General features: G+C 39.5%; 1 protein-coding gene and 1 pseudogene across 3 annotated transcripts in view; both read left to right on the top strand.

Annotated features, from left to right (window-relative positions):
• ntrk3b (neurotrophic tyrosine kinase, receptor, type 3b) overlaps positions 1 to 27,463 on the top strand; it is a 246,509-nt gene that overhangs the window by 118,862 nt on the left and 100,184 nt on the right. Inside the window, exons 5-11 of one of the 2 annotated variants that reach the window (XM_085135735.1) lie at positions 3,660 to 3,814; positions 4,329 to 4,471; positions 5,798 to 5,939; positions 11,793 to 12,092; positions 12,676 to 12,690; positions 15,339 to 15,382; positions 17,660 to 17,762. In XM_085135735.1, coding sequence (XP_084991861.1) covers positions 3,660 to 3,814; positions 4,329 to 4,471; positions 5,798 to 5,939; positions 11,793 to 12,092; positions 12,676 to 12,690; positions 15,339 to 15,382; positions 17,660 to 17,762 — 902 coding nt within the window. The remainder of the gene's footprint in view (positions 1 to 3,659; positions 3,815 to 4,328; positions 4,472 to 5,797; positions 5,940 to 11,792; positions 12,093 to 12,675; positions 12,691 to 15,338; positions 15,383 to 17,659; positions 17,763 to 27,463) is intronic. The other variant, XM_085135813.1, reaches the window with a different exon arrangement.
• The window catches only part of LOC146526115 (uncharacterized), a 152,491-nt pseudogene that overhangs the window by 48,742 nt on the left and 76,286 nt on the right, over positions 1 to 27,463 (top strand). The window lies entirely within an intron of this gene.

Genomic DNA, 27,463 nt, shown 5'->3' with positions numbered 1-27,463 from the left:
AGATACTAACCACTGAGGAGTACAGTGTTCTGCACTCGAGTGTTTGGAGGTGATGGTTACACTGCACTGTATGCAGCAGTACTCATGCTGACTTGAGATATAACAGAGCTAAGTATGTTAGTCCTACATGTTTGTGTCCTTCCAAAGACAAAAAAAAGTTTTAGGGTCATTGTTTGGCGTGTCTTGTAACAGTTTACCTTTTTATGGTAAAAAAAGGCATCCAAATGGCAATAACTGTTACCGTAAATACCCTCATACTATCCTCCACTCAGCCATTTCATTTTGTTATCAGTAAAGTGGTTTAGCTAGAAGTCAGCTAAATATTGCATTTCTTCTTGGCGACATTAACATCTGTAGCTGAAGTAAGCAAAAGCCAGTTAAACCGGTAACCCGAGCATTTATAGACTAACATCTTTGTACTGAATTACCACAAAGCCAGGAACAACAACACCTAGTCAAACCCGGCGGCTCAGCACTGTGGTAAAAATAAGCCAAATAAGGCGATTTATTAAACACACAGGATTTAAAAACTTAAAATAATTCCTCCAGTAAAAGGAGAGGAAGCAGTGCATTCAAGCTGAGATCAAAGCACGCGAACAACAATGCAGTATATGGCTTATCATTGCTTGTGATCCACGGCTCCTCAGCTAAAGCACCTGTGTGTACATTTCCCAGAAAAACAGCCTCCGGTGGTGATCATTACCTCCTCTCTGGAGTAGCAGGGTGGATCGTTAGCCAGCTTGAAGGAAACGCCATGCTGTTAGTCTCTATATCTGGGGTCACACTGCTGTTTGCTTTTGTTCTTTTCTAAGTCTAATCTGCTCTCCTTCAGACATGTATCAGCTTCCAGCTGTCAGTTTGCTGTCTTTTTTTTTCCTGTTGTCTTATTGCTTGTTTAGATGGGAGCACTCTAAACTCAAATGGTTCTTTGTTACTGTAGTGCACAGGCTGGGCACACATTTGAAATGCCGGGTTTCTGCTTTCCCATTTAGGTTTGACATCCCTCATTTTTCAGCTGTATCTGTACAGGCGCCGATCAGCTTTACCCAGAGGAATAGTGGGTAATGTATTGAGGTGGTGGTTCTTGTTAATAATGACCATAATTACAGTACAAGAGGGAAAGCCTCGGCCGCCCTACTCTGGTGAGCTTTGATCCCTTGTGGTTCAGCTTGCTCAGCGTTAAATGAAAACCTTTAACCTTGAAATTCTCTTCAGCACCATGATGCGGGGAGGTACCTGTCTTTCCCTAAATGTGTCCTGAAAAGAAATCCGAGCTATGGTTTGTACTACAGTTCGAATTATGATTCTGAGGCGGTTATTGTCCTCAGAGTTTAGAATTGGCTTTATAAGCTGTTGAATTTTTCTAAAGTAATTTTGTTGGAGGAAAAGCACCATTAAATAAAACATCTTACAGTAAACGAAGATCAACATCTAAGTGAATACAATCAATTTTATTTTATTTATAATCTTCTTGGCATCTTAGTGTGAGTACTTTGTCTTAACGCTTCAGTAAGAAAGATAGATTTTCTGCTCGAGATGTTACCTGAGAGCAAACCTGCAGTGTTAAAATGTAGGAATATCCTTTTTAGTTCCTTTTTATTGCAGTTTTTCATATTGGAAGGGAACCAGATGAAGGCTCTTTCATAAGCATAGCAGTTGTCGAGAATGAATATATATTTGGTACTATTTTTCTTTTTTTTTTAGCTGAATATATAAGTGATAAAAATCCTGCAACTTAATCTTCCCTTCAAACGTTCCACATAGAAATTGAATCAAGAAAAAGCAAAAAAGCTACACCTGCAATGGTAAATGTAACCAGCAGCCATCCGTGGTAGTAGTGGGTAAATCTTAACATGTTATTAAACACCTCAACAGTGGTATTTTATAAAATACACTAAAATATTGATTTGGAATATCAGTTAATAATCAAATTAATAACTGTAATGAAAGTGGCATTATTAGTTAGTAAATTTTAAGTATTTAACTTTTCTCAACAACAAAGCTTGGCAGCATTGTACAGTATTAAATGAATTAATTCACCTGTGGCCTTTCTCACTCTTACTTTATCACACATTGGAAAAAAATAGCCCGTCTAGCATTTTTTTTTTTATATAGGTGAAAGTATAATGATAAAAATGTGAGTGACTAAATGTCAAATATAATTATATATGTTTACTGCTAATAAGTGTTAATATTTTTGAATAGGTTTTCTGCTGCTGTAATTAAAGGGAAATTAAGTTTACAGTTGGCTGGTACGGTGGAAGGACCAGTGGGCTCAGTGAGTTAGCTGTCACATGGTGACATATAGGGATACAGTATAAGATCCAGTGGGCAGGTGATAATAACTGAGATCCACCTGTGGGAATCTATTCTCATTACTTTATACTGAGTGGTAGACATAGTCCATACATTATTCATGCTTTCTGCAATATCTTATTGACCTTTGTCAAGGGCATTTGGACAGGCATTCATCTTGACTAAATTGACCAATCACAGCTTCCAAATTGGACATATGCAAAATGCAGAGGTGGCATACTGTGTTGAATAATGTGGCCCTTTGGTGCACCCGTCTGTGAGACTGAAACGTATGCACAGTGGAACCTCGTGATAGCTGTCTGACGCTAATGCAGCCTGAGACTGATAGCCGGAACACTGCTCTGACCTTTGACCTCTTCACATTTGAATCCTTCAGTACAGCCATTCGTTGTTTTTCGTCTTGTCTGTTGACTCAAATTAATTTGACTTTTACAAAACATTAGAAAAGGTACGTCTGTGGTGGATATTGTTTGATCAGTCGCTATCAATTGATCTGTGATTGATGTTAATTTGCTCGCTGATTAGATTGAGATTGTGGTAAAAATGTTCCTCTCGTTTTCCTTGCATGGTGTTGTATTGCCTCAAGCCTTGTTGCTCATGCAGAGCTTGGCAGTAATGTGTTTTACCTCCAGTGACAGGTACTGAAGGTTTACCATTGATTTTTAAAATGATTACTTTCTGAGATATGTATAACCCTTTCCTGCCCTACAAAGATTTTTTTTTATATAACCCACAAGCACAAATAATGACTGCTAAAATTATAGTAATTTAAGCTCCCTTATGATTTTTGTAGCATTTGTTTTTGGCTGTTAGTGTTTCGTATTGCATGTGCAAACTTCTATCTATATAGAATGATTTTAAAATATGTGCAACATTTGGGCTTCCTGTGCTTGCACTGCCTGACTAAAACACCTTAAACACCTCTGGGTTGTTCACACTTCTAAAAATATTTTACTTCACTCCTGAACAGCAGGCTACCGTTTTAGCACGAAGCCACTGCAGATAATTCAGTTGTACTGCTGTGATAATTACATTTGTTTGTCTGTGAGTGTAATAGTTGTGTAAGGATACATCTGTGTTTCTGTGAACTACACGTGGTGTATTTTATTATTTTGGGAAGATGCATGCTATATATTCTTTGTTTCTGGTACTGCTGCTATTTTCATGCAAATCACATGTGAAAAAACTATAGGTTTAGCAACATTAGCTGCTATTTGTGTAATAATACATTTTTTGTTTTTATGTTGTTGTTAAGGTTCTTTATGTTGTTGTGATATTGCTGTAACTGCTCACCGTGTGTTTTATTCCGTCTGTTACTGATATTAATTATGCTTATTTCTAAGGCGTCTGGATGGTGTGGTGTTCGACTGCGGCTGTGACATCCGTTGGATCCAGTTGTGGCATCAAAGAGGAGAAGCAAAGCTTAACACACAGCAGTTGTACTGCAGAAATGGAGCCACCAAGATACGACTGGAGAACATGTACATCCACAACTGTGGTAAGTGTAAGAGGAGGAGGGAAAGGTGAGGTCTGTGATTAGAAAGGAGAAAAAAAAATAAAAAGAAAGAAGAAGCAGCAGAGGGAGGGGTGGTAAGAAGAGGAGTAAGGCAGAAAAAAGCAGATTGGCTGACGACAAAGCAACACGAAAGCAGGGGAAGGAAGGAAGGGAGGGGTTAAAGGTGAATTAGAGGAATGAGAAGAGAAGCAAGGAGAGTAGTTGAGACAGGAAAGGGAGGAGGTGTGACAGAGTTCAGAGGGTGAATCTGATGTGAGGAGCAGTGCGTTGATTCTGACAGAGGCTGGAGTCTCTGCAGTATTATCTCCTGGCGGTGACTCATCCCTGTGACACTGTGCAAGCGTGTGAGTGTTTGTATCTGGATGTGTGTCCCGCTGCTTCCTTTGTACTAATTTTATCACATTAATGAAAAGTGATTAATTGATTTGGTGTGAAAGTATGTAGACCCCGATGGCGACAGGCGTGCAGTAACGTGTGTATACGTGTGTGTTTTCAGACTTACCAGAGATCAGTGTGAGCCACAGCAGTGTTTTGGTGATGGAGGGTGACAATGTGACGGTGAGCTGTAACGGATCCGGATCACCGCTGCCTGAAGTAGACTGGACTGTCAGCGGCCTGCATTCCATCAACACACACCTGGTTAGACATGCATATATACTAAAAACAGCAAACATATTAAAGATTTTTTTTTAATTAATTACATTGCCTTACACCAACAAATTTTAGCAATGTTTTTCTTTTTGCCTGCTTTTCAAACATTGCTTCAGGCTAATATACAGTTATTAAGCTGAAATAATCCTGTTAATTCTCATTATGATAACTTAATTCTTTGAGCACAATCTAATGATTGATTTCTCCTTCACTGCTACACCTCATATTTTGTTTTGCATTGCACTAAACTTCTATACTTTAATTATTGGTGCTTGTATTGTATTTTATGCACATTGGAGTTTCAGATTCATAAATTACTTGTAACACAAAATTAGTTCAGGTATGTAGTTCACCTTGAAAGGCCTCAGTGGTAAATTGAGATGTCAGTAAGCGCACACTCTTGTAGGATTAAGCTGCAAGACTCATTGGCCTGACAGAAGTTTCAGATAAATTTTAAGCAAATGCTGAAGAACCAAAAAAAAGTAGGTTAAAAAGATAAATCATCTACAATTTTCTATATATTCTATGTATAACAAAGAAACAGGAACAAGTTTAACAATCTGATTGGTTCACTGCTAATAATGTCTTTGCACTTAGATGATGTTGACAGGGAAACCTAAAACTATTTACTATGTGGATAGACTTTTTGTTTTTACCAGGTCCAAGATTAACCTATGATTCTGTGATTAGATGTGCAGTAAAGGTTATCAGATTTGCACTAATCTCGCTCCCCGAGAAAGGCCCCAGGGACGTCGCAGCAATAACGACTGCAGAGATAAACAGCAAGAAGAAAAGAACAGGAGTCTCTGAAATTGCTGTGTGACTGTATTTGTCATCTGTGTCTTTAATGCTTGCAGTGACTTTACAGATGAAAGCTACTTCAGCCTCAGGCTTGATGTTTTAGGGTAGAAGGATGCTGTATCGGGATGAGTGAAGGGTTTGGGAGTAAGAGCCTGAACAGCTAAAAGCAAGAAAGGAAGCATGATTGCATTTCACCATTAGATTCCTAATGGGCGGTAATTAGTCCAGGTACTGCAAAATTTGATAATATTGCTCTTTACATTCTTCCTGCCATGCTAGATCTATGCCAGTGAAATCAGACAGGGAAGTGATTAATTCCCACACGTATCAAGTAGTTCTTGACTTTATTACGTTTCCTTCCACAGGAATTTAACTAATGAATAATTAACTTTCATTTTAATTAAGTAATTAAAGATTTAAAACCCACTGGTATAATGGTATTAGCTGTACAGTATATCTTTCAGGTACCTAAATGCCTCTGTTTTCTCTGTGCCTCTCACACTTTTCCCTTAGTCAAACGTATATTGGCCCAACATCCACTCGATCAACCTCACTCTTTTCAACATCAGCCGAGATGACAACAACTTCCAGCTGACCTGCATCGCAGAGAACGTGGTGGGGATGACCAATTCTTCCATCCAGCTCAACGTACAGTGTAAGTTGGACGCTTCCTGTGATTGAAATACGATTGAAACTCTGTCCAGGCACTGTAGCAGGAGATTTTTAGCCCCACTGTAAACACACTGACACATTAATGTATGCACATTTGCATTATTGCGTAAAGAGAAAATTATTGCCTTACTAAGTAAAGCTTTGTAGTGCTTTGCCATTCATAGTCTATATTAATGCTGCCCATATTAAGTGAAGGTAAGTATGTTGTAATAAAATAGTTGGCTATTATGACTAATTAGTTTGACTAATATCCTAATCTGCATGGCTGTTTATGTTTAATATCATCGAGGTTAATGGTGGGACATTAAGAATAACAACCGCGTTCAGTTTTTATTTAAAAAAGATGAATATAGTGTGCACACTGTGGAAAAATATTACCAGTAAACAATGACAACAAGAACATAGAGCAATTAACAAAAAAAAGAAGTATAGGGGCCGTTTTAATTCTGTTTTTTTTAAACCTTTGCTTTCAATTTGCAGTTAAGCTCTGAGTTGGGTGATTTTATGTCAAATGTTAAGGAAAATGTGTTGCTACAGCGAAAAGACATGCTGATTTTCTTTTACGCTGACTAATTTTCATTTTCAGTTATTAAGATCTGTAGCCAGATCATTTAACTGAAACAGATGCTAAAGGCTTGAAGTTTTGTCCAAAAATTGGAGGTGTTCAGGCTCTCACTGTGTTTGGATCTAAGCCAAATGTAGAAGTATTCTGTAAAGCCTGGCCTCTTCTCTTAGGAAATCAAATCTAACCTGTAAGTTGACAGGTCACCTAACTCTGCCAGAATTTCTGCCTGATTGGTTATTGTTTTCACTACAGATTAAATGGGGTCACAACATCTGATTAACTCCTGATCCAATCAATGATCTGCCTCCCATATTTCGCATATTAGGAACGACACATGCATGGGGTAACAGGCAGTGCTGTTTTAATCTTTCATTGGGCAAATCTTAATACAACACTGCAACAAACCCATTCTGTACACCTGCGAGAGACAGCGGTGCAATCTCAATAAGCAGATAGCTGCATATGAATATACAGAATCTGTAGGCAAGGTGTAAAAAAATAGTACCTTAAGCTTCCTTGTTTATGTTTTTAGTCCACTAGTTTGAGGAATTTTGACCAATAACACTTGAGTAGAGGGTTTGTGTGCCGTTAAACAGTCTGTGTGGAGAGCAGAAGAGGAATTGTATTTGCGGGAAAAAAAATAGTCTAACCATAATCAGCTTTATGCTTTTTCAGAAATGCATATGGTTGTAAATAATAAGGATTAGCAGATAATTAAAATCCGTAAAGTCAGTCAACATACAGAATATAAGTTGTAATGCAAAGAGGCATGAATCAAATGCTGGAATCCAGATAATTTCTCTGCATAGAGATAACATGTCAGCACTAGATGAAAACATGGTATAAGAGCCTTCAACCTTTTTGGCAGCTAACTTTAACCTGCTAAAGTTTTGACAACGTTTCACAGTTTTTGATTGTTTTTGTTACTGTGGCAGCATGCTAACTTTCCATAATCAGCTGTCAAGACAAAGAGCATCAGATGAGAATGGGAATGTTTGGGAAAGCAAACTAAAATGGAAAAAAAATGTTATATAATCTTCAGGGGAACATGAATGTCAGTTGTCAGTTTCTAAGAAATCAGAATGTATTTCCATCTGAAGATTGCAGAAGATGAAGATTTGGGAAATATCATATTCAGCAGGACTCTTTTTGTACAAAAAATTATTATCTTCCCTCCAGCAGTTGTTGAGTTATTTTCATGTGGACACAAGTGGTGAGCCCAAAGCTATGCTGCTAGCATGGCTTAAAAAAATGTTAATCTATCATGTTGTTTGCTCGGTTAGAGGGAAACAACCCCAATTAACCCAGCTATAACAGGAATACTTAACACTTGACTGAAGCCACCATAACATTTGTATTGTGTCCCTCAGTAGTTGTTTCTTGGTTATTAAATCTTATTTCCTCACTTGTCATGGACCTTCTAACCAAGACTCAGATGCTTAAAATTTGGAATTATGTTGCTCTGTTGTTGAAGACATTAATCAGTGAAGCCTGCTGGTTTAGTGATTACTTGGAATGAAATCTTGTTACCTACCACTGTGCAAGTGGTTTATCTACACTGGAGGCCATCAGCTTGTCTGGGGACTGTCATGGTTTGGTATAAAATCTGCAAGATTTGGTGCAATTAATAATCCAGTTTAATAAAAGATAAAAAAATTTAAAGTATCAGCGATAAAATGGCATTTGAACTGTTTGCAGAAACTTTATAGCACATAATAGTCGATGTGATAGTAAATTCTGTGCCAGTCCTAAAATTGTAGCGACTAATAAGTGTATAGCACATGTAATACTGCTCTTATTATCTTTTTTTAAAGACATAATGAATAAATGTAAGCATTAAAAGTATATGTATGCAGTAAATGTATGTATTATGAGCCTATACATTTTGAAAAAGGAGTTCCTTAGCCGAACACTGTGGATTAATAAAAATGCAAAGATATGTGGAATTGTTCTGATGCTTAATCAGCCAAAACGCAAAAATATAATAAATTGCTCTATAAAATACCTCATTTTAATTAAAACTTTAAATCAAGTGTGGGCAGTATGAATGCTTGGAGCCAAGAATTCTTGGTGGTTTTCTTTTGCGTAAAATGTCTTTCATGGCAGCTTTGATGGGCTTATGTTGGGGACAGAATATATCATGTATTAATGACACTGACTGTCTGAGAGAATAATTTAAAACGGGGGGGGACTTCTTTATCAAGCAGAACAGCCAAATTATGCAGGTACATTTAGAATGCAATGAGGTGTTGCACAGCTACAAACCAAGTGAAATTGATGTAGCTAATTAGCAAGAATATACCCTCCAGCCCGCATGAAAGCTCTGCCTTGATCTGAGTGGAAAGAAAAGGAGAAAGGAGTCTCACCCTCAGCTATGATAAAGCAATGATTTGGTAACCACTCGAACGTATTTCTAATATCCCAACCATGAGTTACAGTATATACTTGAGCTCTTACATAAGTTTACCCAGTGGATTGGCTCCGGGCAGATTTGGGACAGTGTATTCAAAGCCAGTATTAATCAAAGGTGCCTGGCATCCTTCTCTTTGTAGCAAGCCTCCTCTTGTAGAACTCAATCTATTGTAGCTGTTTGCGATGCATCATGCTACAGGACAGGGGAGATTTGTCACCAATTCAAACACTCCCTACTGGAGCAGAGCTTGCTAAGGACCATGCTAGAATGACAGATTGACTTTGTACCATGTAGTCTTCAGGGCTTCCTCCACATGGACAGTCTATGGATGTACATCCCCAGGCTTTTTTTTTTCCTCTCCTGTTGACACTCTGCTGGTGCTGCAAATTAACTTATTAATTTTTCACCACATGCTCTGATGGTAATTACATTTCCTCCCCTGTGCAGCCTATTGTCTCTGGAAATGTCATAAAATAGCTTAAACTGCTTCTCTGATTAGGGAGTAATCTGATTGACAGCGAAATTACCAGCCGTCAAGTGACATTCTCTGCATTCAAAGATGAGTTCCCTATTTTAGTGAAACCGTAATTAAACACAATGCAAATTCTGCAGGCACATTGTTCTTTTGCTGTGTGGAACAATAGCGGCTCTACAGCAGCGTGGACTCACATGTTTTCCTCCTTTAGCGCCGTAGCCAAAGTGTAGCTCTCTATTAAGAGTATGGCACTAATTTACACCTGTATTAGTAGCTCTGCTCCCTCATTAGCTGTACAGGTAGAGCAGGGCGTAATCTCTAATTAGGATAATTAATGGGGAAATTATGTGATTGAATCCCTGCTGTGGCTCTACATGTACAGGTGCTGCTTCTAACAGGTTAAACTTAATCGCAATGGGTTTTAGCCCCAGGGATTATGAAGCAATATCTGTCCCATGAAGCTGTTGCCTCCCCTGTCACCGCCAGCCACGATGTCGTATCTGTAGTTTGGCTGGAACATGGCATTTGAAATACACCACCAGTGTTACCACTAGATAGCATTACAACTAGCCTTGTATTCAGTGTTCTTGCTGATCAAACGCATGTAGTTATCAAAGCTTGTCATCTGTACGAGCACCACGAGGACACCATGTAGTTACAGACTGGTATGTGGCACAGTAATGACTCATATTGTATTGGCCGAGACTGAGCTGACAGCCGAGCTGAGGGGAAAATGGATCAGTCCCTAACTGTCCATCAACAAGAAAATTTCTTTTTCTTCCTCTCTGTTTTTTTTCTCTCTTTAGGCTGTATAGTTCTATAGACACCCTCACTCCTTCCTCCTCCTCCTCCTCCTCCTCCGTTTCTTTACTGTCATCTGTTCTCTTTTCTTGTTGCACTCAAAATCACAGCTCCGCACACGCCCCCACACCATCCCGTTCACACATACACAAGCCGTAGCCTTTAGTTCAATTGAATGACTCCATTGTCACTATTGTCTGTCACCAAAGCAATTTTTTTTTAAATGACGGCTTTCACACACCAATAAATAGTTTGTTCAAGTCTTTAAAGGGCGATCATTTTGGATTGAAAACATGAGCTATCAGTGACAGAGCTGAAAGTGACAGTAACTTTTATTATCAGCTTATCTGGCAGGCATTTCAAATTAATTAGTCACAGTGTATTACTGCTAATAATTAAGCATGACTGCAGTGTTTACAGTTACAGCTGTGCTGCGCTCAAATGCGTTTTTAGCTCTTCCAAAATCATCACTGGATGGCCAACCATCACGGAGATGCGGACGAAGTATTACTACGTGGATATAGATAAGACTCACTCTTGGAACGGATCCATAGAGTTGACCTCAGTGTTTGAGGAAAAATAGCAGAAATGATTGTGTAAGAAATAAGAAAGAGAGAAAAGTTTGAACCCATGCCTATTTTCTCACCTTCGCACAGCTGGCCAGTCAAGGCATGAAGTGGGTGTGAAAGCCAGATTGACCGTCTTAGAAAGCTACAAGAATTGACGCTATTTCTGACACTAGGAGAGTGTCGGGCTAGGGAATTTCTGGAACATGTTGACAATCTGACAAGCAGCTCTCTTTTGCAATCACTTGCTTTGATCGCAGTGACAAACTGCTCACTCTCGGTTGTGACACTGCAGGTGGAGACTCGCTGGTGAGGCTGAATGACCGCGTTAAATCATACCTGCAACCCTGATCTAATTGAATAAATAGGTTTATCAGTGATATCACGAATGCGTGTGCGTATGAGCGGTGGAGGTGACAGAGAGGCACTGCCAGGTAATACTGACTGCCAAATATTTCCTTTTAATTCTGCAGTAGCAAAATTCACTCATTGCGTCGACAAATCGGTGGATGAATTGTTTATGAAATGTATCTGATGATATTAAAGTGACAAAGTGCCTCGTTGCATTGTTAATTCAGAGGTGCTGCTGCATGTCAGGAAAGAGGAGCTCTGTGCTTGTTTACGCAGAGGAAATTTTTCAGTTTATTTCAAGCCCGAAGAGACCTTCTCTATATTTCGTTCTTCATCCAATCCAATGTACTTCTGCAACATGCAGCACCCAGTAAAAGGCTCATTGCCACTCCCAGGAAAGAAACCTGCCTGTAAATGTCATTGTTCCCCAGAACAAGCCTGCGCTGTTTGATATGCTGCTGTATTCTTTCACGGTTATTCAGAGAATTAGTGCAGGTTTTCACCACCCCAAGGGCTGTGGAAATTTCTCAGCACATAGGGCTTGTATTATGTCAAACACCAAACAGGCACACTGATGAGGATTTTAATAAGCAAATAACTTTTGATCTGCTCCTTCATGTGTGAATGTGTGTTCATTGTTTCAAATGTCTCCTTTCCCACTGCAGTTCCTCCAGTCATCCTGAGACTGGCTGAGCCCGAGCAGCGGCTTGATACCTGCATTGAATTCACGGTTCGGGGTTACCCCCAACCCCAGCTGCGCTGGTTCCACAAACAGAAGGAAATTATAAAAAATGACTACATCCGGACCGAAATGGACTTCTACCAGGACTATCTCGAGGGCTGTCTGACCTTCCAGAACCCAACTCACATCAACAATGGCAACTATACCCTGGAGGCCAGCAACACTCTGGGAACGGTCACCAAGACGGTGTATGGTCACTTCCTCGAGAACCCCGATGAGCCAGGTGAATGGATAACAACTTTTTATAGACATTTCGTTCTAGGTGGCAAGTGATGTGCGTTTGGCAGCATTGATAGTGAACGCATGGGGAAAAGGCCTTTATACAAATGATACTAGCGCTCAGTGTTTGTGCATTGCCTTTCTTCATTCCTCTGCGTTTAAATAAGAATCAAAGAGGAAAGAATAAAATGCTGCCAAGTAACTCTCTGATTCCCATAAGAGCTGGCTCGGCCCACTTTTTGGGTGTGAGCATCGCTGTTGGATTGCTTTTCTTTTTTAACTACCTGTTGTATGACTCACAGGTTGCGTCGCTGTTGGAAATTCTGTCGGGGGCATTTACTTTTTATTAAAATCTTCCTTCACAGGGCACAGGTTGCACAGTTGATCCCTGCTGGTTTTACAGCCGCCAGGGTTCATCCACAGTTCAGTCAGGTAGATCGTTCACTTGCGGTTCATGCTGAGTTCACAGGGAGGGGGCATAAACCCACAAAGACTGGCAAATTTCTCCTTATGGTCAATATTGCAAGGTTAATACCTTGTGTCAATTTATTGACATAGCGTGACTTCTTCTGTCTTCTCTTTTGCAGACCCGGTGGAAGAAGGTGAGTGTGTCTATTTTCAAATGTAAGCCTGTCAAATTTTTGTTGAGCTTTGTTTTTTTCCTGTTTGTTTGGTAAATGTGCGCGCGCACACACACCACTTGTGTTTGACGAGCACAATTGACTCGGTAACAGTGGAGAAATTTGTTCACTTTGTGTTGCTACTCAGTTTTCTGATTGTGTTGTTAATGTCAGATGGCATTATCATCCTTATTTAAATCATGGATCCCAGACAAAAAAATCCAATTGAACTCCATATGATCACTCTATACACTAAACAAATACGTGATTCTTTACACACCCATGTCTTATGTTACTGTTAGTTGGGTCTCTAAACCAGGACAGCTGTCTCTCAGTGGTCTCAGCAGACACTTCTCTGCCTTTTTTTATTACAGGAAATTTCATATTTCAGAAGAAGCTTTGGTTTTTCTCCTATATTCCCAAACATTACATGCACTGTCATAGTGAGCTTTTCTGCTCATTGGAGCCAGATTTACCACTTTATCAGTAGGAAATGCTGCAAAACTTATGAAAACAGAGTTAAAAGTCCAAAATCTATACCCTCCTTCACATTTTTCAAAGCTGTCCAGTGGACCGGATTGGAGTCTCTTCCAGGCCAATTCTGGCCCACAAGCCTTATGTTTGATAACCCTGTTCTAGACATTTCCTCCCATAGTAGAAAACAGTTCGGGGTTGAGAAGCTGCATGAAAACCAGAAAATAACAATAAAAACATTTGTAATAGGCTCACTTCAGTAAGTAAAAAAAGGATAGTCTTATAGATAATTCAGTTTTTAAAAAATAACCAGCAACAGTGTAAGCAGGTGAATTTCCAACCCTGTTAGCTGTTGATGTGCGATTGTTTGGGAAGCAGTGTAGTGTAAATGCAGTCATATTGCTGGACCAATGGCTTCGGCCCACTCTCGCCGCATCGTAAATCTCCGGTGTGCGATGCGCTGTCTGGCCTCAGGCTGTTGTGGCCGTCTCACTGTTAAACAAAGTGGGCTCGCCTGATCTCTGACCTTCATCAGCATCTTCTTCCATCTCCATATGAGACCATTCTTTCTAATCAGCCGTGTATTATAAAGCTGCAGCATGGCCAGAGATGGAGACGGATGGATGCTGACCCTGTGGCGAGCTGCACGAGGCAGGCGGCGACATCACGTTGCTATACATGCACACAGTCACGCAGCTTCTGGGAGTGAGGCAGGTGAGGGAGAGGTGTTTAGAGTGTGAAACATTATGGCAGCAGAGCGCGAGGGAGTTCAGCCATACAAGAGAGACTGACAGGCTGGCTGATACTAACAGTGATGAGGAGAGAGGAGGGCAGAGGGAGGAGAGGAGAGAGGGATGAAGGCTTGGAGGGAGATGGTAGTTAGGACACACACACTCACACTTCAGTGTGTCTGAGCCAGTAGCAGCCAGTCTACCATGTGGCCATTAATTTGCCCACAATTACTCTCTGATGTCCTGGCTGGAAGCCTCAGACTAGAGCACAAGTTCATTTCATTTCATGGCTCTGTCTCATGACACTCCCCTGTATGCCAAACTCTTGTGTGTATAGGAGCAACATCTAGTATTTAAACTGCTGGTTTCAGAAATACCTGCTGACCGCGGATTTGTGCAGCTTGAGCTGAGTACAACAGAAAATTGAAGTCCTGTGCGGCTATATAATTTTTGTGCCCTTTTCAGCTGATTTCATTTTACCTGATTTAATATTTGTCAGTCAATATTGTGTTACCTTCTTTTGATTTTTTTCTGCTTGTATAATTGTGTATAATTGCTAAGCAGCTTGTTGTAATTATTCTGTCTTTCGTATGTGCAAGCACGACCATGTCTTTGTTCAACTGTTCTAAAAACTCCACAATGTCTTTTTGTTACTTTTTATGTGAGACTTGAGTCTGACTGGATAGCAAATTTCAGGCTTTGGTAGGAAACTTGTGACAGGTGTCAGATTTGAATATGCATTTGTTCCTCTACAGACTTTTAACTCAACACCACAACATTTATATTAAAAAACACACACACACACACTCTGGTCGCCAACATTGTCTCGAGCAATGTTTGATGGATCAAACCAAACGAGTGAAGGCGACACTCTTCATGTTTGTGTCAAAATGCTTCTAAAAGGAGGGCAAACTCTGTTTATGTTTATGTTTTGAGGCACAACATTTGTACACTATTTATTTCCAGCAGTTTATGTTAAACACACACACAAATGAGAAAACTGCAAATGGATATTTTCAGCTGGCAGTGAGACCCATCTGAAAACATTAATCACACCATTTGGCTTCATGGAGATACTGAAAATATGCTCTCAATTATATATACTAGAGAGCACATCAGGTCACCTAATTCGAGTCTGTTAGGCTGTGCTTTAACCCGTGTAAATGTTTCGCCTATTTAGTGTGATAACGGGTGCATAAACAGGTTCATGCAGTGGAATAACACCACTGCAGATTAAAAAAAAACCTGCTTATTCTTTTTTATCCGCTGTGTTTTGTACTTTTTTTCCCTGAGAATACACAGTATGAAGTGTAAAATCATTATACATATTTACTTTAAAAGGACTGTTGCAGTAAACTGCAGTCATTAAAGTGTTTTTTTCCTACCACAGCCACTGATGCCTGCTTTTGTGCTTCTGTGTTGCAGTTACGCCGCCACATCCAAGACCACCAGACGAAGATACATTTGGGGTGAGTTTTCTCCTTAATGATGTTGATGAAACAGCTAGTAAAGTTGGGGCCCCTGGTCTCAGCAGAAAGCTGATGCGTGTTTCAACACAAGCATAAACTACTTTTTATTTGTCAAAGACCCCTTGCAGGGCTATTTGCTTGCCTTGACATGCAACGCTGAGCTTCAAAGGCTACAACACAGCAAACAATGTTACAGTCAGAGTTATATGTTTGGACTTTAATGATGCTGATGATGGTATCCTGCAGTGGATGATGCTGTTTTGAAATGTTATTTAACGTGGGGGTTTTGTACAGTTTCTGAAACCAGTGCCGGTGAGTTATTCCACTGGATTTCAATAATGTGCTTTTAATAGACTTTTTTAATAGCACACATGTTGACATGTGCTAGCAGAAACTCCAATAACATCAATAATGGCTGCTGTTATTGAGGTGGAAAGTTTCCGGGACTTGTACATCCATGCTTTCCTGTCATATCCTAATGGAAGCGACACACTGTTAGCGGTAATTATGCCCGTGCTTTTCCTGCAATGACCAGCTCAAATATCTGTAATCAAAAAAACCCTGCAGTAACATCACTGCGTCTCTGCTGCTACATCTGCTTGCTGCCAAATTTGCCACTGATGGTGTTTTAGAATTTTTGCTTAGGGAAAATTAATAAAACTAGAAAAATATGTGGTCCCTAGCTTTAGACCTAATGTTACAGTTATTAGGCTATAGCTTTACTACAGAGGCTGTTAAAAAAACACATACCATCCATAGAAATACCCTCTGATTTTTTTTTTTTTTTTTTTTTGCTCTACTTGCTTAAGTTGCTCTTTCGTTAAATATAAATACAAGACAAAATTGCAATTCCTACAACTTTACAGCTATCAACAGTTTTGGTCACTGTAGATGATGTAGTTTCTTCTGTCATGGGGGTGAAATTTGTTATAGCTCGCCCTTTTACATTTTAGTAATATTTTTTATTCATATTATTGTCATTATTATTCTTTTTAGTAATTTTCATTAAAGCTTGACGTTATGCATATTGATGATGAGACTACTTTGAGTGACAGGTGGGTGCCAACTAAGCCACTAGTTATAGGCAGCGCCTCCGCTAGTGTTTGTGGCGTTGCTCCCTTTTATTGCATATTGTTGTCTGACAGACACAATGGCTTGGAACACAGTTAATTGTACTAAAAGCCAGTCTATGCTCCAGTTTTGATGAGTGAAATTACAGCATTCTCTTTGCATATTAATATGTACTAATTAGCGTGTATCAGTGTGATGTACCCAGAAATACTATGGATGCACCAGGCTACCAAGCTTACCCATACTGGACAATAGTTTATCATTTCACTCTCACCTATGTGGTCACTTCTGGCCAAAGGGATGAAATGGAGGTTTCAGAGCCAAACGGTGTTGCACACTGGTACACAGTTTCAGTACTTTAATTATCCAACAGTGTTCAGATAAATACATATTTATATGCAGTAACATGAGTTTCATTTTGGTTCTGTGTCAGTGTAGTTATATACCTTTTGTCTACCTAATAACATTATATTGGATTCAACACAACTCTTTGTGGGATTATTTTGACCACAGATAACAGTGTTGGGCTACCTCAATATTGAATTTGCCATACAAAAACTACAGTATCTGTATGTGCATTTTAATTAACAAATTATTAAGTTTCAAAAATTCTAGTTCTGTTTAAATGGCATAATATGAATAAACATGGATTAATGGACCTTGAGTTAATTGCTTAACCAGACTGTAAACTGTAACTGAGTAATATCAGATTTTCACTGTAAAATACAAAATGCAATCATCAAACAATTACTTTTTTAAAAAAATTGAAAGATCCAGAGCAGCAAAAATCAAATATTGTGTGTGGTTCTCATCATCACCTGTAGGTGACGATAAACCCATAAAAAGAAGTTGTGTGCTGTATTTTTAAACATCCTGGTTTATTCAGTTTAAATCAAAAATAACAGGTTTTGATGAGAAGGATAAGCAGGATTTTCCAAAGCAGCAGCAGTCACTTAGAGTCGCATCATACAGTAAGTCTGGCTGTAGATGAGAATCGTATTTAAATTACATTCTGTCAACCAGAACACATCACAAACAGGACAGATTTTAACTTTCTTCCACACTGGTGTAATCTACAAGAAAGCGGTTGTCAAAATCTAGTCCCTTAAACTCTGCTTAAGGTGATCAGAAATTTGGAAGGGATTATGATGTGAACACATTCCTCTGATGGCTGCGTGAATCTGACACAGCATCTCATTTCTGCAGGTTTCCATTGCTGTGGGTTTGGCGGGCTTTGCTTGCGTCCTCCTCCTAGTCCTTTTTGTTCTCATCAACAAATACGGCCGGCGCTCCAAATTCGGTATGAAAGGTAAGTCTACACAGATAGTGAGACGAGCAGATCGTCAGGCAGACAGTTAGCTTTGTTTTTCGCCTTTCTGGCAGTTGCATCATTGTGCAGAATCCATTCCTCCAGCTAATCTTCTCTTCAGTACGTTTGTTCGCTAGAAAAAAGTACATGTGCGGCTACTGTAGAAGTCCTACTTTTTACTGCATGTTTACTGAACCACTGCTGCTCTTTAGTCATATCCTCAAGAGAACTCAATTAGAATAATAATGCTTTTTTGTCCCTTTGGAATCGGATATAAATTGTCTTTGTGACTGTTTTGTGTTGCTGTATGCAACATGTAACTGGGTGCTATCTGTAAATGTCTGCGCATAAAGACAAATCAATATCTGTGCTAGAGGAGAGTACACTTGCCATCGTGATACTTATACAAATAGGTGAAAAATTAAAAAAACAAACATGAATCGTCTTAATAAAGTGCTGCTAGAACAGCTTCAGTGCTTCTCCTGATTGAGCCTTCAGGACTATACTGGAGGGACTGAACATAATTCTTCTGAAAGGATATCCTCTTATTTGGTGTTTTGATGACAGTAGTGGAGAGAGCCATCTAACACATGGGCCAGAATCTCCCACAGGAGTTCAACTGGGTTGAGGTCTCGTGTCAGGGAATGCTACAGCGTATGAGTCACATCATTTTCATCAACAGCATTGTCATCCTGGAAAAGACCTCTCCCATTAGAATAGAAATGTTTCATCACCCTGAACAACTTTGTAAAGACCCTTCCTTCTAACAAGACAAGTGGGCCCAAGGCATGCAACCAAAATGCCCCCATGGAAACCACCACAGGGCTCAAGCATTTGAGTTTTTCCCCATAATTTGAGACCCGTCTGTATATTCGCTGCATGCTATGTAGGGCGATCACAGAAGGGATCATGAATTAATTAATGGACTTGGGGCTGTCGATCATGATGAGGAATTCAATAGGATTAATGTGGCTTTTGTGCATGCTGAGCTTTCACTTTGGTTCAGCTCCAGGTTTGCTTATCTCTTCAGCGTTGGCGTCGTAGAAGAGGAAAAAAGGCGCCTTAGTGATGATCTAGGCGTATAGAGCAGTTCGGAGAGGAGAGGAGGGGGCGGCAGTGGCTCAGGTCCCGCTGGTCCAGGTTCAAGCGTTGACCTGCCCAGGAGCCAACCACATCTCCTGACCAGTTTATGGGCTGAGCATTTGCATGTGTTTGGTGGTTTGTGGTGGGTGATTTTTGTGGATGACTCAGAACAGACACAATTCCTGAGTCACTTTATGACAAGGTGTGCAGATTCCATATCCAGGTTTTTTTCGTTTCTGTCAGCTTCTAGCACTTTTCCTTCTTTAATGCAAATACTTTCTAATTACATACGATCATGACCCGCACCTCAGACCATGCATGTTCTTCATATGCACTGTAAGTACAGTGTATAGTGTAAGTAGCATTAGCCACTTCCACCTTTTAATTAAGCACTTTACAGGATTAGAGTTCGTTACCTACCTCGGTAAAGAACTCTCTGCTGCAATTATTTGGAGGATGCCAATTATTGCACTGGCCTAAAGCTGGCTCTAATCAAGGATGAGTCTCAGAGTTAATGAGGCTTTATAGACATGTTTGTAATGTCATAGGGACTTTTTATTTTTATTTTTAGCTTTCCTAACAAATAGGTTTATGGAATAAAAGCAAAAGCAATTGGTTTTTTTTTATGTAGCATAACAGCAGTTGGATCTTCTGCATTTGTCTATACGAGATAAGATTTCATTGATGCTACAGCTGCTTGTTAAAGAAGCTTCTGCTTTACTATAACTTTCTCATATCTTTATTCAGTAGGTGGAAATGTATTTTACACCCAGCAGACCTGTGTGATATTTATTTACGCCCCCAACTATGAGTTGCTATTGTCATTTTTTTATTTGATTCACAACTTAATATATACAGCATCAGAAAATCAATATAAATCTGAGTGGAGAACTCACTGCCAGAGATCTGGTTTACAATGTTACCTTTATTTTATACCTACTATCTATTGAAAGCAGAGGCAGTGCTTCACATTGTTGTCAACACTTAGAGGTTACTGTGTCTCGATGCTCAACTCTGTGCAAAAGGTTGCTCAAATTCAGTTTTAGTCCTTTCCAAGGAGAAGCGGAAAGGTAATTCTTGATGGGAAGGTACACACTTCAGCTCGGGGTTTGTTTTTTTTTTCTTTAAATCACTAAGTGCCATGCAATTCTCCATCAACACTTATTGCTTCATGCCGTATGTTAAGATTCCCCACTTTGCTCCAAGACACATTTCTCAACAATTTCTGTTCAGACACTTGAAAAGCATTTCTCATAGATTTTTCTCTTGTCAGAATATTTCCTAGAGTAATTTAAGTTTAGCTGCCTCATTCAAGATAACAAATAGTTTTATAAATGACTGTAATAGTGCGGGAAAAATGAGCACTTTGAAGCTTGAGCAAATCACCAAGTTGAACCATTAGCATTGCTGAAATATACTAGTCTCTTGCATAAATGTCAGCACCATGTAAGGATGTGTAGATCTCAGTTCCTGTATCTGGTACTGTGCTGTACCGTGCTCATTTGTTTGTTCTTATATTTACTTTCGGTTCACTTTAAAACATTAACTGGCTACCTGGCTGGGCAGGTAGGTGGACAAGGAGCAGTATTGTGGAAATATGTGTATTTATGTAAGATATCTGAAAACACAGCAGGCGTGCAATGAAACAGTAGTAACCAGCTTTGCAGCCAATACTGCAGGGATAAGAGAAAATGTCTAGAGACAACCCAGTGCCCAACCCACTGTCTGCTTTTCCACAGTGCCATTTGTAGATGATTCAGGATTCTGTTGCCTTGTCAGCATATTGGAGCCATAATGGAGATTCCCAGTCATCAACACACCACAGAAAGAGGACTAACAAAGCTGTAAAACTGACAAAAGCTCAAAAACATTACAAGTGACATGGCAATGCCAGCCGAGTGTCTCTCATTTAACTATGCAGTGTATTGATGAGGACTTCAGGGTTCAGCAGGTGAGTTTGATGATGTGCTTCAGCCCCGAAAACCTTCAAGGTCACGAGTGTGAATGCAATAGCAAAATTGTGCATATTTATTTTGTTACAGTCAGGAAGTGAGAAAAAACCGATGAAATATCTGTGGGAAAAAAAGCTTTTGATAAAACAGCAGTGCAGCGCAAATAGCAGAGAAAAAAAGCTTTTTGCCATCTGCATTTTTTTCCACGGTTAATTTGAGCATTCACTATAACTCCAACATATATATATATATATATACGCAACGTTGATGTAGTTCAGTGGAAATAAGAGATACTACTATAGTGTACGACTTAAAGATAGGTGATGTCAGTGTGGACTCTTTCAAGACGTCATGCTGTTCTGTACTAAAGCCCCTGATGTGACCACATTGTGTGTATTTTCCCCTCCCACACTTGTTCTGAAGAATCAGCTGGAAGGCTTGAAGAAGTCATTACCTTTAGATGGAGCCATAATGGTTTTTAGCTCCACTAAATCACTGTGGCTCTTTTGGTAGTTGGAGTTTGATCACTGACCGTTTCTGGGCATCCAATAAAAAAGTTTATCTTTTTCCTTTTTATTTGTTTGGTGTGTGTGTGTGTGTGTGTGTGTGTGTGTGTGTGTGTGTGTGTGTGTGTGTGTGTGTGTGTGTGTGTGTGTGTGTGTGTGTGTGTGTGTGTGTGTGTGTGTGTGTGTGTGTGTGTGAACTGCAGTCAGTTGATTTGCTGGTATGTCAAGGTTTAACGCCAGATCAGTCCCCTGGCTGCCATGCATTTACAGCTCTGACTGATACACAGCTGTTTGGTTTATGTGGTTGTAATCGTGGTTATATGAAAGATACTTTACACACGTTTGTACGTGTGTGTTTGTCTGTGTGTGTGCATATCTTCTCATACTGTAGATAACCTGTTGCTTTAATCAATATGTTGTCAACTCACCTCCCAGCTAAAACATCTTGCAGCCTAAGCATCAGGCTCATCTTTCAGATTGTGACTCACACCAGTGGGCTTTGAAGTGTCTTTCACGCAGATTTTTGTCAGCAGGGAATCAATAATGCTTCTTTAGAAAAAGACACTCAGCATGTCAGTAATAAGTATTGAGCTCCCCTGTCATCTTTTCTTATGTTCTGGGGGGAATTACCCCACCCCTGCTGCTGGAAATGCAGCCAATATACAACAAAATGTATATCATTTTGTCACCTTCCCTATCTTTTCAATAAAACCTTGTGAGTCGTAAAGGAGGAGCGCAGTAGACTGGCTCTGTTAAACTGGCTGCAGAACCATGAAACTTTGCAAATTAAACTCAAGTAAAAACATTTTTGCATCTAACATTGATCCCAGTAGTTAAACCCGGGTTGGGGATTCGTTAACAAGGTTAAAAATTCTAAAAATCCATGTCAATAGCCTTCATATGCTCCTTCTTGTGTTCTCACTCAGATTTTCTGTCGTCATTACAATAGAGTAACATATCCAGTTTTGAATTTTCTAAATCAAATAGTTTCAAGCCAATTCCCAGGGTCCCGGCGGACTTTGGGAATCGATGCCTCATTCTGCTGCACATATCCGAGCTCATCCACAATAGCTGCTGGCAGTTGCTATGTGTTTACACAATGAGCAAATGATACAGGCACTATTTCTGGCCGCATTTCACTACAGAGTTTTGATTGGAAATATACAGTGAAGGAACAAACATGTCAACGGAAAGTGACAAATGATGAGTGAGGTGTTTATACATCAGCACTGCAGAGATTAATGTTTCTTAATAAACTATGAGAAACTTGTTCAGTCTGCTATTTTTAGTTTATCACCTACAGTGCACTCACATAGCTTTATATACACCTTTTTGTTATTTGTCATATTGACAGAACAAAGTGATTTTCGTTTTGTTTACTGCTCACAACCATCTTTTTTTTCCTGTTTCACCTTACAGGTTCAAAATGTCTAATACAACACAGTCACTTTATGCTTAGTTTTTATTGTACAGTAACTTTTATTTTTAGCAATTAGGTCCATTTGATATTAGGCATCTCAATTTAACACTTAACATACTAGAGCATATAGTATACTTAAATTTTAGGAAAAGCTTCATTATTATTGTTATTATTATTATTGTAATTTAATTGAAGCATGTAGACTTCAGTTATTCTACATTAATTAGACATAAATTATATCCAAGATATAAATAGAGTCTGAAGGAAGAGTGAAGAGATACACAATCCAAGGTGCTTAAGGTCCAGTCTGAATTTGAGGTGCCATCTGCTGGTGTTGTTGTTGGTGGGTCCGCTGTGTTTTATTGAGCCCAGAGTCAACAGAGCCATCTCACAGGAGAGGCAGATTTGGATGCTTCATGCAGATTTACTTTTCCAGCAGGACTTAGCACCTGCCCACCGCGCCAAAACTACTACCTAATGGTTTGCTCACTATATCATTACTGTGCATGACTGGCCAGGCAACTCGTCTGGCCTTAACCCTACAGAGAATCTATGGGCTATTGTCAAAACAAAGATGAGACACACCTGATCCAAAACACCACTATGAACACAACCTGGGCTTCAACACCTCAGGAGTATCAGAATGTGATTGCCTTCGTGCCACAAAACTGATGCAGTAACTGCCAGTAAAGAAGCCCCAATCTAGTATTAACTATGTGAAATGAATACTTTTAAGAAGCTAGAGTTTCTATGCTGCAAATCCTTTTTGAAATATCCTAATAATCAGAGATACTGAACTTTACATTTGTATTAGCTATAATCCAAAGCAAAAATATTTGCCTTTATATTTGAGGAATAGACTATATCTGAAAGTTTACCTTTTGAATAAAAAAAATACAATATTCAGATTCTTCATATTGCACATTTAGTAAAAAACAAAGAAGTTTGAGAAACACAGCAGCTTTAAAGCACTATAGGTACGTGCACCAGTACTAGTTTATGTTGCTGAACTTGTAGACTTTTCTCTGTCCATAATTCAACAAAGTAACCTTGAAGCTATGAATTCACACTGCTCTGGCCCCTTGTCGTGGTCATCGGAAACATTGAGAAGTTGGCTTTTGCAATTTCTATGTAAATAACAACCTTTAGTTTGCACTGGACCTGGTTTGACACCCAGAGTTGCAGCGTATTGGCAGCACCATCTTAGATTGAAGTGATCAGGAGCAACTTCGGTTTCCGTTTCTTGGCTAAGTGCATTTCAGCACATAGTGAGGCTGGAGCTTGAGCAGGGATTGAACATCCTGCAATTAGTGGACAGCTAGATCTATTACTCGAGCCACGATTGCCTTCACATAGGTGTGGCATAAATGGCGCTAACAAGGAAGGTAAATTAAATTTACTATACAGTGACAGCATCCTGTTAGAGTCTTATTAATGTAACTCCCTAACCACAAACACAGTGGAGCTACGTGTGTGGGGAAAGTCACTGTCTATTCCTTTCACAGAAGCTGCAAAGGTTCAAGACAGAGGCTCGGGAGAGCAGCAGGCAAGCTAACCATCAATCATGGCTGTCAATCATTGCAATCATCAACCACTGGCTTCAGCCTCCAGCTATGGAAGATGCCACTTGGTTTAGATACTAAAACGAGACTTGAATATGTAACTATAGTTGTGTGAATTGTGACTGTCAGCTGTTATATCGAGACATCAAAATGATCAGTGGTGTGGGTGGTCAGGGATGGGATGTTGCTGATGTTGGCTGTCAGGAGATGCTTTTTCTGAATCTGTGAAGCGTGCATATTCTAAAAAAATCATGGTGTTAATTTGACCTCCACAAACTGGATGAATTCCAGGTCACACCATACATCAGCATGACTGACCCGCCAATTCACTCCCCCGCTGGCATGCTGTCATGGTGAGCTTAATGTTTCAGTTTGCACACCTCTGCTGCTCTTCTTTCTGTTTTAAGGAGCGTGTTAACTCCTTCCTTTCTCTCTTACACCCACACTTTATCGTGATGACAACGTATGTTCCTGGCAACTAATTTGCTAGTTGCTTAAACAAGAGAAAAAATGAGACTAGTCGACTTGTCTAAAGGACAAAAAACCCTCCGAAATCTTTTAAAACTGAGACTTTAAATAGATGAAATTAAACATAAAATGCAATCAAATTAATATTTGTGTGTATTTTATGAACTATATAAAACTGTCAGTGATGTTTTAAATGATGTAAGAATGTGCTGCACTTTCGACTGTTTATAATGTTGCAAATGCACACGGTGTCAGATTAGTTTGCAGAGTTTTCCTAACATTAGCAACAGCATCCAGAGAACATGTATGTGGTTGTACAGGGTGGGCCATTTATATGGATACACCGTAATAAAATGGGAATGGTTGGTGATATTAAAGTCCTGTTTGTGGCACATTAGTATATGTGGGCAAACTCCTCAAGATGGGTGGTGACCATGGTGGCCATTTAGAAGTCGGCCATCTTGGATACAACTTTTGTTTTTTCAATAGGAAGAGGGCCATGTGACACATCAAACTTATTGGTAATGTCACAAGAAAAACAATGGTGTGCTTGGTTTCAACGTAACTGTATTCTTTCATGAGTTATTTATATTAATAATGCATTCAGTCGACTAGTCATGCATATTCCTAACAACAACTGGACTGAAGACTTCGTGTGTATATTTAATTTTAGCCTATTTTACAAATGCATTTATCAGTGATTTACGGTCATGCTGCTGGTGTTAAGAAAGCGTCCAGCGCTTGGGCACAGTTAGTGATCACACCAGATGCTAGTTATCCTCAAATTCTCAGCCGTGCCTGAACATGACACACAGAGATCACAGCAGTCAAAAGAGCTGGACTTGGTCGACTATGAGAGATATTTTATTTTGGTTGCATGAGATTATTTGCTCTTTTCTAAAGCTTGTGTGATCGTATTGATTTTTTGAACTGCCTCCAAAATGAATGTTTTGGGTTCAGACATTCAGACAAAACAAGCAATAAATCTCTTGGAAACTGTGATTTCTCACAGTTTACTGATATTTGTTTAGCCAGAGGTTGATTGATAAGTTGACAAAGTGACTCCGATCTAGAGTAAAAGCAGGTGGTAATTACAGAATTTTTGGTTTTGGTTTTTAGTAACTCTGTCATTCAAAGTTATATGATTAACACAAGGCCAGCCACTTAAGACGAGCAACATACTACAGTTTCTGGATAAACTACCTCTGTTAATATAAATCAATTGTAAATGATGTCCTAAACGAATGACTGTCCCATCAATGCTGAAAAAACAAGACGTCCGAGTGACAGGAAGCATAACTAGTGGGAACGGGCAGCTTGCTGCCTCTGAATCAGTCAGTAACACACGATCTGATGTCCTCGTGTTGGTGTTGTTCCCAGATCATCATACTAAAGGTTGTTCCAGGATCAACATTGCAAGTGACCAATCAGAATGTTGTGATGTCATACTTTTGCGACTTCGGGAAAAACCGGCGTAAAACAAAAAACTGTACTTAAGCTGCGAGAAACCGCCTTTGTCCGCCGATCAACGGACCCTAACCCTGACCCTAACCCTAACCCTTTAATAAACGCTAAGCAGAATTGATATTGTCCTTGCAACATTGGAATTTCATAAATGCACGAATGGGTTGGTGCGCAAAAGAATAACGTTACAATAATGTGATTGGTCACTTGCAATGTTGAACCTGGAACAACATTTTCATGATGATCTGGGAACAACACCAACACGACGATATCAGATCATCCAGTCAGTAACAGTCTCCGCATGTAAGCAAATTTAGCTGTTCAGTTAGCAGTGCTACTCACAGTGTTCAGATAGTATTTCAGTCATTATCTCATTGTGAAAACTAAACCTGTGACATTTTTACCCGTCCGCTCTCTAAACAGTTTTCAGCGTTTTTGGATGGGCAGATAGACAAGTACATAAATCACAGAGACGCCCGCGAACTCACTGACTTGCACACCGACACCGAAGTACACACATTCACACACAAACCATACCCCGCGGCCTGCCAGCCTCTGTGATCCACACGTGTGTGTCAGGGTGACTTACCCTCCTCTCCGCTACATTACCTGAACCAGGCCTGGGGATGATCAACCCACCCACCCACACGCACACACACACACACACATAGAGAAGTATTTACTGCATCACTGCCTCACTCGGCCTCCAGTGACCAGATTGAGCTCTGCTGCTAAGCACTGAGACATTCCCGTCTAAAGACAGATAGACACTCTGTGTGTCTGTGAGGAAAACAACTTTCAATTAAAAGTTCTTTACTTGTCTTCCTAAACATTAAAGGGACTTAAATGGACCATTTTTCTTTCAAATTTAATGAACAGCACTGCAAAGTAGCTACATACATTTACTCCAGCAAACTTTATTCCTGCATTTGCTTTGTAGTTTCAATCTTCTCTTAATTTCAGAGGGATTTTTTTTTTCTTTTGTCCATTTCATGGCCAGCTATTCATCAGATAAACATTTAAAGAGACTCTTTTACATAGAGAGATCAAATGTTTCATCACTTTAATACACAAGTCAAATCTGATGATGTGTGATCATATAAATATACTAACAAACTTACACTAACAAAAAAACATTTTTTTTGTTAGTGTATTTGTCGAGTTATTTGTTGGAGTATCACACTAATGGAACTATAAAGTTTAAAAAAACACCATGCTGTATGGATAAGTTTACAATTACAGAAAA

Source organism: Neolamprologus multifasciatus, chromosome 1 (genome assembly GCF_963576455.1).
Source record: "Neolamprologus multifasciatus chromosome 1, fNeoMul1.2, whole genome shotgun sequence".
Taxonomy (NCBI): domain Eukaryota; kingdom Metazoa; phylum Chordata; class Actinopteri; order Cichliformes; family Cichlidae; genus Neolamprologus; species Neolamprologus multifasciatus.
Note: the sequence above shows the minus strand (reverse complement) of the source record. Positions and strands in the feature narration are given on the sequence as shown.